General features: G+C 43.2%; 1 protein-coding gene across 5 annotated transcripts in view; it reads right to left on the bottom strand.

The window, feature by feature from the left end:
- Positions 1-15,695, bottom strand: part of Satb2 (SATB homeobox 2) — a 177,679-nt gene that overhangs the window by 94,970 nt on the left and 67,014 nt on the right. For all 5 annotated transcript variants that reach the window (XM_028886126.2, XM_028886141.2, XM_028886110.2 and 2 more), the window contains 2 exons: positions 2,316-2,442; positions 1,115-1,238 (listed from right to left, as the gene is read on the bottom strand). In XM_028886126.2, coding sequence (XP_028741959.1) covers positions 1,115-1,238; positions 2,316-2,442 — 251 coding nt within the window. The remainder of the gene's footprint in view (positions 1-1,114; positions 1,239-2,315; positions 2,443-15,695) is intronic.

Here is a 15,695-nt window from a genome sequence, read left to right as displayed (position 1 = left end):
AAGGCTGTCTGTACACTCAGCCCTCTTGGCATGTACGAATGATGAGCAACATAAGAACTATGGTGAGCAAAGAGTGAGTAGCTCTGCTGATCTCAATGAACAAAACTCTCAAGACCCAAGGTTTTGCAGTTAAAAGCTAAGAGTAAATAAGACACCGGAAGCTGTGTGTGTAACATATTCAGGCTGCTTTGTAGGGACAGCCTATATGACTAGATCTGGTGACTCACAAAGGCATCAGGAGACAAGGAGGAGGCTATCCCAATGTAAGCAAGCTTTGAAAGGTAAAATGAAAAATAAATACACAGACACACAATGACAACCTCTACTTCCCTAGCATCTGGCCAGACAGAACAGCTAAATCATGACTTCTGCTTAAATACACAGGGTGCAATTGTTGCCTTTTTATGGACTTCTCCACTCTTCTTTTTTGTCTTCAAGGTTTCTTTCGTAAATTATAGGCCACTGGGATGTTCAAGAAAACATATACTATCCGCTGGAGCCTTGATACAAATGCCAAACTCCAGCATGAAAACCAATTAAGACTTAGCTTTGGTTCCTTGGTGCAGTTCAGTTTCTTATTTTCATGGTTTCTTGTAGTGTATAATCACATAAAAAGTGGATTGTCATTGTTTCTAATGATGTATTTTTGTGTGGTAATTATTTAAAAACAAAAACACCCTCTACAAATGTCTATAACATAAAGATCAACCTCTAACGACCCAACAGGGCAAAGGATCGTGCAATCACACCAAGAGGTAAGGTTGAGCATTATCAACCCATCCTGCAGAGGACGTAAGGCAACCACCGAGAATGTCGACTTTGGAACTGGAGGTCTAGTACAAGGCCTCAGCCAGGCACTTAACCAGCAGAAGAGGTTTCAACACGAAACTCAAGGGACTTCCTATGTCCTGATGTCCTAGCTGCACCATGAGAAAGTTGATGGTTATCCTCGGCAAGTGGTCTCATATATTTTCACTGATTTTAAGCCATTAGCAAGCTATCCCTGAAATGATGACTTTTACCCTAACACCAAAAGCACCGCCCTCTCCATGGGCCCCAGCAGTGCGGTGTGAGGGCAGAAAACACCAAGAAGATGCCACCTGGAGACACTGACCTGGGAGAGAGGGCATTCTTTGGCTAATGTGCTCTGGTTCATCTCTTTGAGCAGTTCCTTTAAGGCATTGCGGACTGTGGCATGGTTCCATTGCTCCGCAGGCAAGTCTTCCAACTTCGAACAACTGCAAAACAGAGTGGGAAGGGGTAACACGTGACCCTCAACCATAGCCCGGCTGCAGAGGACGAGAACGCTGCAGGGCTCTCGGGTCCCATGCCACTGTCAGAGTAGGACATCTAGGAGGCTCCCAAGAGAGGGAAGGGGAGCAAGCTCCTTCTGCAGACCCATAGACCCCAGGTGCGGTGCCCTCCCTCCTAACAGCCAAGAGAAACTGTCACTGTGCATGTGAGTGTGGAGAAATTCTATTTCTACACATCAGATCTCTCCAAACACTGGAGAACCCACAGAGCATCGTGGGGATGGGCTTTCCCAGCAGAGACTCAGTATGGGTCTTCCTAAGGTTCAGTGTCAGCACACTGCCACCAAAACCAAAGTATGAAGGCTCACCTTCCCAGGAAAACTCAGAGTGGCTACTTTCCCAGCCCCAAAATAACTTTTAGGAAAGACCCTGAAGAATTGCTAAAAAAAAAAAAAAAAAAAAAAAAAAAAAAAAAAAAAAAAAAACCAGGGGTGGTGGGTCCTAAAGGAGAAAATTTTTTAAATCTTCTTGCACTGAAGGACGCCACTGCTTAAGACACAACTTGCAGGCACTTCACAACGAAAGGGTACATTTCTAATGCTGGGGGGTGCACAGCATTCCAGATCTCCCTGCAGACCACAGGCTGCCTCTCACTGAGTGTCCACCACAGAGAGACAGACGCTTCTGAAGGAGAACACTCTCAGCCAGCAGAGGGATTCCTTACTTCAGGGGCTCTGGGGTTGGCTTCTGAGAAAGCTGAGAGGAGCCCCAGGAAGAGGGGCTGTGCCCTTCTTCCCCTGCCCTGAAGACGTTTAATGATTTATCAAGCAGCCCCTGGGTGACCAGTTCACTGCCTCTGAAAACAGCATAAAACAGTTGGAATGTGGACTGTAAAGATGCCCAGGGAAGCAGCCCCTGCTTCCCTCCTCCGCCCCTCATTTTGCCCCTCATTTCACCCACTGTCTAGAAACTAATGGAGCCCACAAGCTGATCTCCACAGCGACTCTCAGATCTAGGCAGGTAGCTCTGAGAGGGGGCAGACAGCCGCTCAGAAATACCCACCTTTGTAACTGGATCTTCAACGTCACAACATGATAGACATCTTGCAGCATGTCGGCCACTGTCGCATCAGGGGCGTCTGTCACGTAACTAAGGGGGAGAGGGTTCCACCTCCCGAGCTTGATTATTCCTGCACAGGGAAGAAAAACATAATAAAACATGTATCGGCTATTTATTAAACCCTTCCGTAGTTTGTTCAATGTCAAGAAGGTCCTTCAACAGTCAACACCGAACGCCCCCTCCTAAGAGTTTACGGCCCCGTGTGCGGTGAGGCCTTCTTTTCTGGCTGACAACCGAGTTAGAGAACTACACAGGAGAGATAAGGAATGGAAAGCATGAGGTTTAGTCATAGACAATGGATTCTTTTATGTTTTTCTGTGCCTGAAATTACTTAGAAAACCATACGGATATTTCCTTTCTCCAAAGTCTTGTTCCACAGTCTAACTTAAGACTGATGCTATATATACAGGACTGCTGATTTCATAGACTAAAATAAAATAAAAAGCAAGCTTTACCTAAATATAAGACTTGGTTCTGAATTGAACAAGAAAACTACCGTGTAGGCTGCCCATTCGGTCGCATTCTGACTGTGGTGAGTCCCAGGGCACCCAGCACTTGCAGCTCCAGGAGGCAGCCCCCCCCTCACCTTGCCTTCTGGTCCTAGGGCCACAGCGCAGAATAGCCAAAGATGCCTTCTGGCTGCCTCTCGGTTTTTATTCCTGGGTTCTTTTTAGAATGACAATGGTACCTTTCCCCTGTGGGTCTCCTGCTGTCTGTGGTAAGCATGGATGATGAACAGAACAAAGCTCCCAGGCTAGCTGGGGTTGCAAAGAGCAGTGACTACCAAAGCAATCCCTGCAGCAGGAAGATTCATGGGGTGCTCATGCATTGCACCGCACGGGGGAAATGCTAACTTATTCACCGGATGGGCCCCTCTGGTCTGGAGCACAGGGCACACAGAAATTTGATGAAGAAAAATAAACTCATTTCACAAATGACACCAGGTAACAAAAATTTTATTTCCATGCTATGAAAGCTCGGATGGTCCCCACGGGATGTCAGAAATTGTCACATATAAAAATGTTATGTTTTAGAGATAAAAGAAAAACAGCATTTTTATTTTTCCTGTTGACAATGCAGGTGAGTCTAACTACATTGTTCTTTTTAAAATACATATATTTTTATCGCTGAAGAAAGAGAACACCTGTACACCCAAAGGTACTTTGAAAAGAGTCCCAAAATGACTCTGTAGCTGTGAGGCAAAACTCTCAGGGGAGGAAATGACCTTTCCGGTGAGGGTATGTCCTGTCCAAGATGAAATAAATGAACGTGGAATGCCTGACATAATGCTTGAAAACAGGGAAGAAACGGAACAAAAATACTCAAATGATGCACTGTTTCAGTATTAAGACTTAACAATCTGCTGCTGAATATGCTACAGTATAAATAGTGCCTGGACTCAGCCCCAGCAAAGCGGCGCAGCTCTCATTCATGGTGCCGTATGGCTCCAGTTCTGGCTCCTTAGCTCATCTCTCCCCTGCCAAGAAGAGCTGCTTTTTTGTGGGGGATAGTTTCCCTAACATTCCCTCTCATGACAATGAAAAATGCACAGCAGATACGAGATGAGCAGCCGGGGGGCCGGCTGGACAGCCACCCCGGAGAGGCCTGATCTGCTGCCCTCCTCCTTTCTGGAGGTAGCCATGTCAAAAAGATACCACACAACAGGTCCGACCTGCCACCTTTCTAAGAAAATCACTGTGCGATTTTCACTTCCTTTAAAAAAAAAAAAAGCCACATTATCTCCGTGACCCCCAAGTTAAACATAATCTGACCATATTCTAAAAGTGCATTGTTTTAATTATAGGAGAATAAAGGAGAAGACTGATGTTGATGGCTGTCTCTGATTGGCACAGAGAAGACTCTGTGAGTGATTTAGTCACTGGGACTATGAAGGTAATCTGAAGAAAATGAACCCTATAAACTCCCAGGGATGATTCTCTGGGACAGTCAACCTGCCTGTGTATCAGCAGTTCATTCCTTTTTTTTTTTTTTTTTTTTTTAAAGGAGCGTTCCACAGTGCAGCCAGACAACCAAATATAGCTGTATGACTTCATTCCTATCAAATCCAAGAGAAACAAGACTCATCTATGAGAATGGCAAGAGAATTCACGGGGAAGGACAGCTTTGCTTGTTTGGGCTAGAGGCTGCCTGAGCACAAAATTTGTCAAAATCCATCAAACCAGCCACTTAATACGAATACTTATATTATGTGTAAATTATAACTTGCCAGGCATGGTAGCAAATGCCTAGAATGCCAGTAAGTTCAAAGCTACCCTGGGATATACAGTGAGCTTGAAACTAGCCTGAGCCACACAGTAAGACTTTGTCACAGTCAGGAGAGTGTCTACTGTGCAAGCTTCAGGACCCGAGTTCAGATCCTCAGCGCTTGCTCACGGACAGGCTGGGCATGGTGGTGTGCCACCGTAACCTAGTGCCAGCCTCGTGCCAGGACACAGAGACAGGCCAGTCCCTGAACGTGCTGGCCAGCCGGCTTAGCCAGTGAGTGAGCTGCAGACTCTGAGAGAACCTGCCTCAGAAAGCTGAGCGATGAAGGAAGACACTCAAGGTCTGACTGTGGCCTACAAGTGCACACAAGCACGTGAGCAGATGCACACACGCTCGCGCACACATATACATACACACGCACCCTGAACACAGATGTACATCACACACACACACACACACACACACACACACACACACAAAAGCCAGGTATGGTAGCACATGCCTATAACCCCAACAAGAAGGAGAAATATCAAGCATACAAAGCTGGCTGGGCTACATAATGAGACTCTGTATTTTAAAAGCACACAAAAGGTTATCTAGTAAGTAAAAAAGAAAAAAAAATCATATTCCATTTTCCTTAAGGGGTGTGTGTGCAGGAAGTGATAGACTGAGGCAAGTTATCTCCATTTCCGTGAACTCCCCCTCCACCCTGACGAGCCAGAAGGAGACTTGTTGGGGCTGGAGCTAGACACACAGGTGCTTCACATCACTGAATACCTCCACACGGAGCATCTGCTCCGAGCTGGCTTCTACAGCTTCAAGGGAACAGAGGGTCCCTGCTATTCTCTCAGGCAAGGGAGGCAGCGCATGCCTTTCCTATTCTGCACCGTCTGGAGGTCACAGTGTATACTCAACTGTCTACCTGGGGCAGGAAGTCTTCAATGTGCCTTCCCTACAAGCCGGGTTGTCTGTCTAATGCACTAATCCACTTTGGAAAACATTCTTTGGAACAGCCTCCTTTCCTGATTTAAAAAAAAAAAAATGACAAAAATATTACTTAGAATAGTAGTCAAATGTTAATTAAAGAAATCAAACTGGGAAGCAGTATACCAGAGCAACTGTGAATGAGTGTGGGCTTCCAGGGAAATAGCTGCTGAGCATTCCTGGCTTCCACCATCTTCTAATCACGTGACTCTAGCAAGTTTGTTAATTTCTCCAGGCCTCAATCTGCTCATCTGTAAAATGGAATCAAAAGGTACTTCCCTTAAAGGGAAAATGTATGTATCCCATGCAAAGCCCTTAGCACCGAGCCTTGTCCTAAGGAAAGGCTGGAGGAGGCGTACACATTCAGATTTGAACACTTGACTCAGTTACTCCAGCATAGGCTGGCAATTAGCAGCAAGTTGGGGGTTAGTTAGTGTGTACAAACTTTGAGATTTGGAGCCAGTGATTTAGTTTCTCCTCATATCAGTTTTCCTGTCAATGAAGTGGGGATAATAACTATGCCCACCTTCTGCATTACTATGGGGCTTTCCATGTACACGGACTGCCACACAACAAATGCTAAAAAAACAAAACACCAGAAGGAAATATTTTTGCAAGTTTCTGAGTGAGGACATAATAGCACCTAAGCAATGCTAGAGGAGATGAATTTCTCCGGGAAGAGAGCTGGATGAAAGGAAAGAGAAAACCACTCTAGGGGGAGCAAAAAAATCCTACAGCACTCCAGGCAGGAGTGATTCATTACAACTTGCAGTCTCATCCCAGCCTACAAGGTGGGGCCACCAAATCCTGCAGTGTAGATAAATAAGGCCAAAAAAAAAAAAAAAAAAAATGTCATAGGCCCACTAGGGACAGCCCCTGATTCACGGGGTTAGGAAATCTCAATAATCCTGGCATAACCTGCAGTATACAGAAGTTACTTCTAATGCTGCAAGCTGAGCTAACTCCAGAGTGTAAAAAGGAGAAAATTGCTGGGGTCTGATTATTTTGACACACAGGTATCAGGCACACTGTGGATCCTCAATACATGAAGGCCTCTTTTCCTGTTCTGAGCAGATATCACACTCTCACACTCTGTCTAAAGCACTGATCCCCAATAGTCACGTCTAGAATCTTGAACATTCTTCAGCTTCCGGTCTAGAACTAGGTCTAACCTGAGCAACCCATCTGAAGTAGACTTTTCTCTACACAGCTGCATGGAGAGCATTCATACTTGGCTTGTGAGTTTTACCACAATATCCCTTTATGTTAACTTTACAGGTACCTAGTCCTCTTCTTTGTTTTGGTTTGTTTTTTGCCTGTTTCTTTGTCCATCTCCGAGCCAGGGTCTGACTACTACGTAGCCTGGGTTTACTCAAACCCATGGTCCTCCTGTCTCAGCCTCATGAGTGCAGGGATTATAAACATGAGCTACTGCACCCGACAGCAGGTGCTTTCTAGAACCGTTGGTTCGTCTTCAAGGGGTCACTGTTCTACATAAAAGTGACTTTAAAAATCAATGGGTACCAGCCAGGACTAGGAACTGGGCTTCATCTTGTCAAGTGTGACACCACTAGACCCTCCCTACTCAGCCCTGCTACTCTAAGCATGATCCCCTGTGCCAATTCCTGATGACAAGGCAAGTCTCTCGAGCAGGGCTATGCTCATCCTCAGTCATGGATCACTCAGGGCACTGACATTTATTCTGAAGAAAAGGAAAAAATGAAACCAACGAGTAAACAGAAGGCAGAAGAGTCGGCTACACCTGGGAGTTCTCTGGGGAAAATGGTCCCCGCAAGGAGCCACTGCAGACATAAACAGTGTCTCCCAAGTCATCTTACTATTTCCAAGAAATGCATCATCTGCAAACATTCGGAAAATGCCTGGTGTTGAGGACTATTACAGATGCAGTTTCAAGGTCTTTGAGTCACAAATTATGGGCCTTTATTTTGGAGTTGAAATTCATACAAATGTTAACATGATTGAATTGAGCACAATATAAATAAAACTGTTTATATCCAGACAAATCTGTTCATTCTAAAATACAGAATGCCAATTCACTCTTTGTATAATGCATTCAGACCAAATAACAAAATGCAATTGTAGGTAAATTTCCCATTAGTGACATAAAATTAAGTTGGGAATGGAAGCAATTTTTGTCTAAAATTAAAAAGATGCAACAATGGAAACCACTTTTTCACTCTCGATGTAAGATCCTTCCAGAGTCAGAGTTGACATTTCACAAAAGGAAACATGAATAGTGTCTGTATTGGTGTCTTTGGTATTTTATCAGTTTTTAGTCTAAGAGAAACCACATGCTCTGCAAAGCCAAAGCAAAATGTCTGTCTTTCAAATTATTAACCTTTAATATATAAAAATTGGAGGGTGTGGGATATTGCAAATTGTAACTGAACAGTATAGGCCTGAAGATTTGAGAAACCACTTAAAGTGGAAGTGAGCTATGGTGACATACAGCACAGCCAACAGAACCTCAGAAGGGTTTGCATGTAGTGCTAATTATCCATTAAACAAATTTTCCTCATGTGTCTCTGAATCACAAATATGCAAACATAAACCAATGCATCCTGGACCGAGTTTGAATAAAGAAGCTCCTTATTGCTAAACACACAGCTAAGTAAAACTACTCCCCAAATGAGCCAGGATGAGAACTTCCACTCCTGGACCCCAAATGCAAGAACCATCTCACGCAATGAAGGTCTACGTCATGTCCTCTGTAAGGGACCTGAAAGTTCTCACGGTCCACAGCAATGTGGAGAGAGCTGCTGACAAAACCCATCTAGGAGACAGATGCATGCAACTGAGCAAGATATCAACAGTACCCTCACAATTCAACTCCGTGAATAACTTCCTTTTATTCCAGGTGCATCCTGACGTTAATTTTAAAACCAAAGTGAAAACTCAACCTGGGGGGAAAAATGAGACATTAGCTTTAATATCCAAAGGCTGGAGTTTATATATCTCATAACCCCCTGGAAAAGATCTCAGCAAAAGAGTGTCAATAAAACTCCAGTCTCAGAATAACTAAGCCTTGGGGCTTCTGGTTCTCAGTATTATTTCTACAATACACCAACTGCTGATGAGACCCTTGTAAAAATAGGAGAACTCATGACATTGATTGCATCTGTTTACCCTCCTCGGAGCAATTGGGTCCCTACGCTCCAGCATATAACTTTCTGTTGTTAAGCTATGCTTTGTTAAAGAAATTAAAAACTGTCTGTCCTATATAATAAAAACATAGAATTATTTATCCATAAATCAGTTCACAGGAAGTCACTACCGAGCAGTATGTAATAACTCAGCCTGTGCTTCTAACCTGTGGCCTGACTGTGGTATATCATCAATCTGCACCAGGGAAATGGCATAAATTGTAGTTATTATTGCTGAACCTGTGGCGGAATGATACGCAACGAGGAAAGAGAAAGGAGAGACCAACACATGCTTCTCTTCTTCATGCATAGCTTAGCAGAACCCCAACATCACGTTCTGGAGCAGACCAGCTCTTCAACACCTTCCACTTTGAATGTAAGGACTCTACACATCCCAACTGCTTTGCACTCCAGTAAAAGGAAACGGAGATAAAATCGCATTCTTCAGGAATTCTGCTTTATTCAGCTGCCTTTGTAACTTATACAAATTAACAAAACCTCTCAACACACTGGTCTGGGAGCCTATAAAGCACTTAATACTGTACTTATAACAGCACAAAAACAAATAATTCAACAATTCAGAATAAATGTTGGGGCTCTATTGTTTTATATATATATGTACATATATACACATATACATATATATTTATCTAGAAATCCACAGAGCACAGTGCGCACACACATGCTTACATGACTGCAAGCGCATGATTTCCATTGCCCACACACATTTGATCCACTTGCAACAATCTGAGTATTATTTATCACACAAACAACCAACGTTTTAATTCTGAAGAACATTCACCTAGGAGCCAGGGAGATGGCTCAGCCATTAAAAACATTTTCTGCCCTTGCAGTGGAACTGGATTCGATCCCCTCCTACTACACGATGGCTCACAACCATCTGTAACTCCAGTTCCAAGGAATCTGATGCCCTCTTCTAGGCTTCATAGGCACCAGATACACACACACCACACAGTGCACATAGATATAAATATGCAGAGAAAACATACCTACACACAAAATAATAATTTTTAAAATGACTGATTGATTTTTAAACCATACCTACACTTTTCAAGGAATATTACAAAGAAGACTATTGGTATTTAAAAACCAAAATTAGTTTTAGAGTAGTTTCTATGAACTATAGTTTATAAACAGCATTTCTCAACTTTTTAGAAATAGTCACCCCCTTACAGTATAGAAATATTCTACACACATACACACACACACACACACACACACACACACACCATATATATACAGTAGCATTTGATGCCTTGTAATTTTATACATGTTTCTACATTGTGCAACATAAAGATTTGGTCCCATGTAATAGATGCTGTTTCACATTTGGGAAACGTTATGTTACAACTCTGATTTTTATTAGATTATTTAATATAAGCACTAAGTAACTAGACTAAATTAATAAAGGCCCTGTTGCAGAGCAGGGGGGAGGGAAGAAAGAGGGTGAACAAAATTATTCCACAAATTAAATAAAACTTTCTGAAGTTGGTATTTTATAAACCCTTATTTAATTTTGAAAATTCCAATTCTCCTGAAAAACAGCCAAATTATCAGCCAGGCTATAAAAAAAATATGGTTGGCATTTAGTTATTTATTTCATGAGAGTACCATTTAAAACTATTACATGGAGAATGAAAAATGAGAAAAGTGTCGCGTGAAGTTACTTGGGACCAGTTCTAGTGCTGGTTAGAAACCTCATCTGTGATAGATTTTCATATTATTGTTTCTAGTTTTAACAATTGTCTGAAAGAATTCCAAATTAAAGGGCTAATTTTGGCAGGTAACACAAACAAGGATTCTTGTTCTTTTCTCCCCACCATTCCTCCTTTCCCCTTCCCTCCTCTCCGTCCTCCTTTCTGTTCAGAAATACATTTGAATGAAGGTATTTCCCCCATCCCTGTCTTCCTCCAACACCTCCAGAAACCAAAGGCACAGGGAACGCACATTTCCTTAGACTTACTGTGCTAGGCTCCTAGAGCTGTTCTTCAAAACATACTTAGCTAGTGTTTTTGTATGCTCTTCTGGGATAAGAAGTAGCCACGAAAGATCTAAAACTGCTGTCACCTTGCCTATTTCACATCCTAAGTAATTATCCATAATCTTTGCAGAGGGGAGCTAAAGAGCTATGGTAGTGTTTCCTGATGGTCTGACATTGCAGGTACTCTACCACCTGGTTCAGCAGGCTTGGGAAATCTTATCAATCTCATGCTCCCAGCTACATATTCCAGAATAATCCTTCAGGTATACTCTGTTTTTTGTAATCCAGGTTTCACCTGAAGGGTGCTATTATGATGATATGTAACGTATTGAAGAAAAGGTGGCCAGATTAATGAAAGAAGGACATTTATATTATGCACCCTTTTTTTTTTAAAGACAGGGTAATTTTATAATAGCCCTGACTGTCCTAGAGCTCACTCTGTAGCCCAGGCTGGCCTCAAACTCACAGAGATCCTCCTGCCTCTGCCTCCTGAGTGCTGGGATTAAAGGTGTGTGCCACCATACCTGGCTAGGGTGTCCACTTTTATCCATGTTCCAACTCAACAGATCTCTCAGCCATTCACTAAGTAGCTATACAACGCGAGAGCAAACATGAATGAAATCACTGAAAGTGATGAATGCTTTTGATTTGGAGAATGTTTGCTTTTGTTCCCTTCCAAACATTCTAATGATTTTCCACTCTCCGTGCTCCTGTGTATGTACATGAGATGCACGTCATGTACTCTATTCTATGAAGCCTTAGAATGCACATGATTTACAGGTCTTAGACCCTTCACACTTAGAAATGTCCAGATAGCTCCTTAATTTGCATTTTTGGAAATGTCATATTTAAATACTGCAAAACAAAATTTGAAATATGCCACTATCACTTTAATGGCTATGAGAGACGCCAAGGGCCCAAAGCATGAGAGGTAGTCTCAGCAGACAAACACTTCTTGAACTGGATCAAAGGCAGACTTACAGTCACAACACACATGGTGATGAATAATGATGACAGCTTATATGAGCCCTGTGGAATATTCAGACATGTCAGAAAAATGTCACATGAATGAAAGGGCAATTGAAGAAGGAGAGACGTAGATACCGGTCCTGATTATATGTTTAATTAGCCATGGCAGTTGAATCGAATACCTTGTGAGGATCTGAGAGGAAGCAAAGAGGAAGAAACTAATTCTTCTTCTTCCATTGTAAGGATGCTGCTATTCAAAGTGGTCTCATTAAATGGGTGAGCTCCATTTTCACCCCTAAAGCAATTGCGAGCCTCTTTCTGGCCTATGAAACGAAAGCTCAATGGAGAAAACTCTAAGAGAGGCTGCTGAGGTACCAGCCTTGAGAATCACTGCCTCGGGTTCCCACTTAAAACAAAACAAACAAACAAACAAAAAACCACAATGGCCAGAAGACGAAGATCTAGCCTCAGATTCTCAACCTGAGAGGAGTTGAAAGCAAATGATTCCCAGATTCTCTCGGTCCTAATTCAGCAGAAAATGTGCTCACTACTGTCAGGACAACTAACGAGAAAGCGCAATGTTCCAGCACGGAAGGAAAGTGGGGCGGGGTGCGGTCGCTGTGTTTATTATTTCTTGTTGGCTATGTGGACTTGGCATGGGCTGAATAAGCAATATGGAGGTGAAGCACACTTTCCTATATATGAATATACATTAGAAAACTTTCTGCAGATTTGAACTTTACGCTGTCAGGATTATGTCAATTTAGCTTGTCTTAATAACCCTAGCCTCATAATCGCGAGGATGCCTACAATACGGTGGATCCCATGCCAATAAGGCCATTTCACTGAAAGCCAGCAGGGGGAAAGTCAGAGATGTGGCTTTGGCTGTGGCTCTGTATCTTTCTGGGTCCCTGTTTTCTTTACTAGAACATGAGGCATTAAAAGAAAAAAGACCAACTCAATGAAACAAAGAAAGCCCTGGCCTGACTCACAGGACGATGATCACAATGAAAGAACCCAAGTCAAACCGCACTGAAAATGATAAAAGCTGGGCCCACGAGATGCCTCGGCCGGTCACGAGGCTTGCTGTCATCTGGTCCCCCAAACACAGGCAGTGAAAGGAGAGAACTGATTCGGTGGACAGTCCTCTGCCCTCCGTGTGCATGCTGTGACGTGTACATGCACAAGTAAATAAATGCAGAAAACATTTTAAGGACGTTATGAAGAGCTGTGTGCACTGGCATTCATGAATGCTAAGTTAACATAAAAGAAGAAAGCGTTCGGCTCTGTACGGTGTTTTCGGGGGAGAGTTGCCGTTACTTAAGCAAAACACTGAATATCCTAAAATGTCACTGGCTAACACAGCAAATTATCTTCTGGTGTTATGGTTTGAAAATGTCTTCAAAGGCTCATGGGTTGAAGGCTTAGTTTCCCCATCTGGTAATGCTACTGGGAGGTAACTGGATTATGAAAGTGCTAATCCCACCATCGAGGAGCCCAGAGCGAAACAGGCTGCTAGGAGGCAGGGCCTGGTTGGAGTGAGTGTTATCACTGGAGCCCCTTGGAAGGAACTAGCCCCGTAGCCCACTCGGTCTGCTTCCTGGCTACCCGGAGGTGAGCAGCTCCTTTCTCTACGATGCTTCTGCCTTTCAACAGGCCTGAGAGCAACTGACCTGCTGACTATGAACTGGACTCCCTGAAATCCTCAGCCCAATGAGTTTTTCCTCCCTTTACAGTCTATTTTCTCGTGTCTTCTGTCACTTGCAATAAAAAGCTGGCTGGTGAACTGCGGTTGGCAGTTCGTTGTATCCCAGGGACTAGAGCCCCTTACCCTCCATCCTGCCATTATTAGTCTGAGTGGAAGTGCCACCTGCCCTCTGCCCACTATCCCAGAGATCCTCTGCTCGTGCAGATGCCTTCCAAAAGGCTGGCAAAGGCAGAGAAAGGTCAGGGGCTAATGTCCTCAAGCTGAATTTTCTGGGTGATGCCCTGCGCTACAGAAGAGATTCCTTCGGTATCTCCCTGCCGCTGCAGCTCTGAAATCCTAGGTCAAAAGGCCTCCCAAGTACCTGGGGTCCAAGCACGGTGGCTTTGATGACTGTCTTTCGAAAGAGGCATTAAGCCTTCAAACTTGACAACACTGAACTGGTGGGTTGATTTGTCCTTCATTAAAATTCTACTTTAAAAAAATGGCAAGCACCCAACTTTATTTTTCTCAGGGAAGGATCTTTATTTTTTTTTTTCCTTTAACTCCCTAAGTATAGCCAACAACTTCTACATTCAGAATAACTGAAGGTCTGCCAGTTGGTGAGCAAAACAATGGCACTTACATCAATCAGAAAAGGGAGCGTAGTTCAATCAAAGTTAAAAACACAAACCCAAGTATTCCGCCAACTACACTGTTTACTACAAACTATGAGTGACTGATGGTTTGAATGAAAATGGCCCCCATAGGCTCACGGGGAGTGGCACTGTGAGGGTGTGGCCTTGGAGGAAGGGTGTCACTGTAGGTGGGCTGTGGGGTTTCAGGTGCTCAAAGCCAGGCCCAGTGTTCCTGCTGTATATGGATCCAGATGCAGAACTCTCAGCTACCTCTCCAGCACCATGTCTGCCTGCACACCGCCATGCCTCCAGCCATGACCACAATGGACTAAACCCCTGAACCTGTAAGCCAGTCCCAATTAAATGTCTTCCTTTATAAGAGCTGCCAAGGTTGGGCGGTGGTGGCACACACCTTTAATCCCAGCACTGAGGAGGCAGAGCCAGGCAGATCTCTGTGAGTTCGAGGCCAGCCTGGGCTACAGAGTGAGATCCAGGACAGGCTCCAAAGCTACACAGAGAAACCCTGTCTCAAAAAACAAAAACAAAAACAAAAACAAAAACAAAAACAAAAAGAGAGAGTTGCCAAGGTCATGGTGTCTTATCACAGCAACAGAAACCCTAACTGAGACAGTGACTATATCTGAATAAACAGAATTATGTTCTCTACTTCAAAATTGCTAGCTACGAGGTATTACCCAAGGGATTCCCTTACAAATAGTAACAATTATTAGAACAAGTATTCTCAGATCTACAACACCAGATAGAATAAAGTGTTCATATACCTCTACAAATAATTTCCTCTCCTCAAAGTCCTTAGTATAACCTATACATGTAAATATACCTGATTCATAAAGTATAGTATAACTGAGATCAAGGAACAAAAAATCTCACAATCATCCTATTATTAATTAACAAATATATAAAGACCTCAAAATAACAATAGGACCCACTTTTCTTCCATCCATGGGGGATGCCTGAGGTGCTCAGTCCTTCCCTGTGGTGATATCTTCTATATCCCCCAGGATGGCACCTATCCCCATAGCTGATCAGAATAACCCTCTCTGTTGCAAAGTGCCTGATTGAACACCAAGGTCTCTCCACTCCACAGAGGCAGGCTCAGTCTCTCCCCTCAGTGAGACTTATTTCGATTTTAAAAAATAGTCTGGTGAGCTGAATGGGGTAGTATATGTGGTGATCTCAGTAACTGGCAAACCAAGGCAGGAAAAGCACTAGCTCACAACTAACCTGGGCCACATAGTGGGACTCGTTCTCAAAAAAACATAAACATTTAAATATAAAAATTAAAAAAGAAAGCTGATAGAGAAGAGAAAGCTTACATGAGATGATGCTGATAAGTCTACTGGGCTCTTCCAGGCCAGAGCTAATAGGTCACATGGAGTCCTTTTTGTTTTGTTTTTAATTCAACCATCCTTAAAATAGCTAGAATGGTGCTCCACTTTGATTCTAATAGCAAACTATTATCAAACTGCCCACCTCTAAAAGGAAGGAAAGTCACAAATCTAATTATATATTTAGTCATTCACATTCCTAAACAGGAAACAAAAGAGGATCCACCATACTCTAGCTTCCTACTACTGTGTTGTATGTGTTACTTTTGTTGTTTTAACAAATACATCCCATAATCCACAGAGATGA

Source organism: Peromyscus leucopus, chromosome 13 (assembly GCF_004664715.2).
Source record: "Peromyscus leucopus breed LL Stock chromosome 13, UCI_PerLeu_2.1, whole genome shotgun sequence".
Taxonomy (NCBI): Eukaryota; Metazoa; Chordata; class Mammalia; order Rodentia; family Cricetidae; genus Peromyscus; species Peromyscus leucopus.
This window is presented reverse-complemented; position numbering and strand designations above follow the sequence as displayed.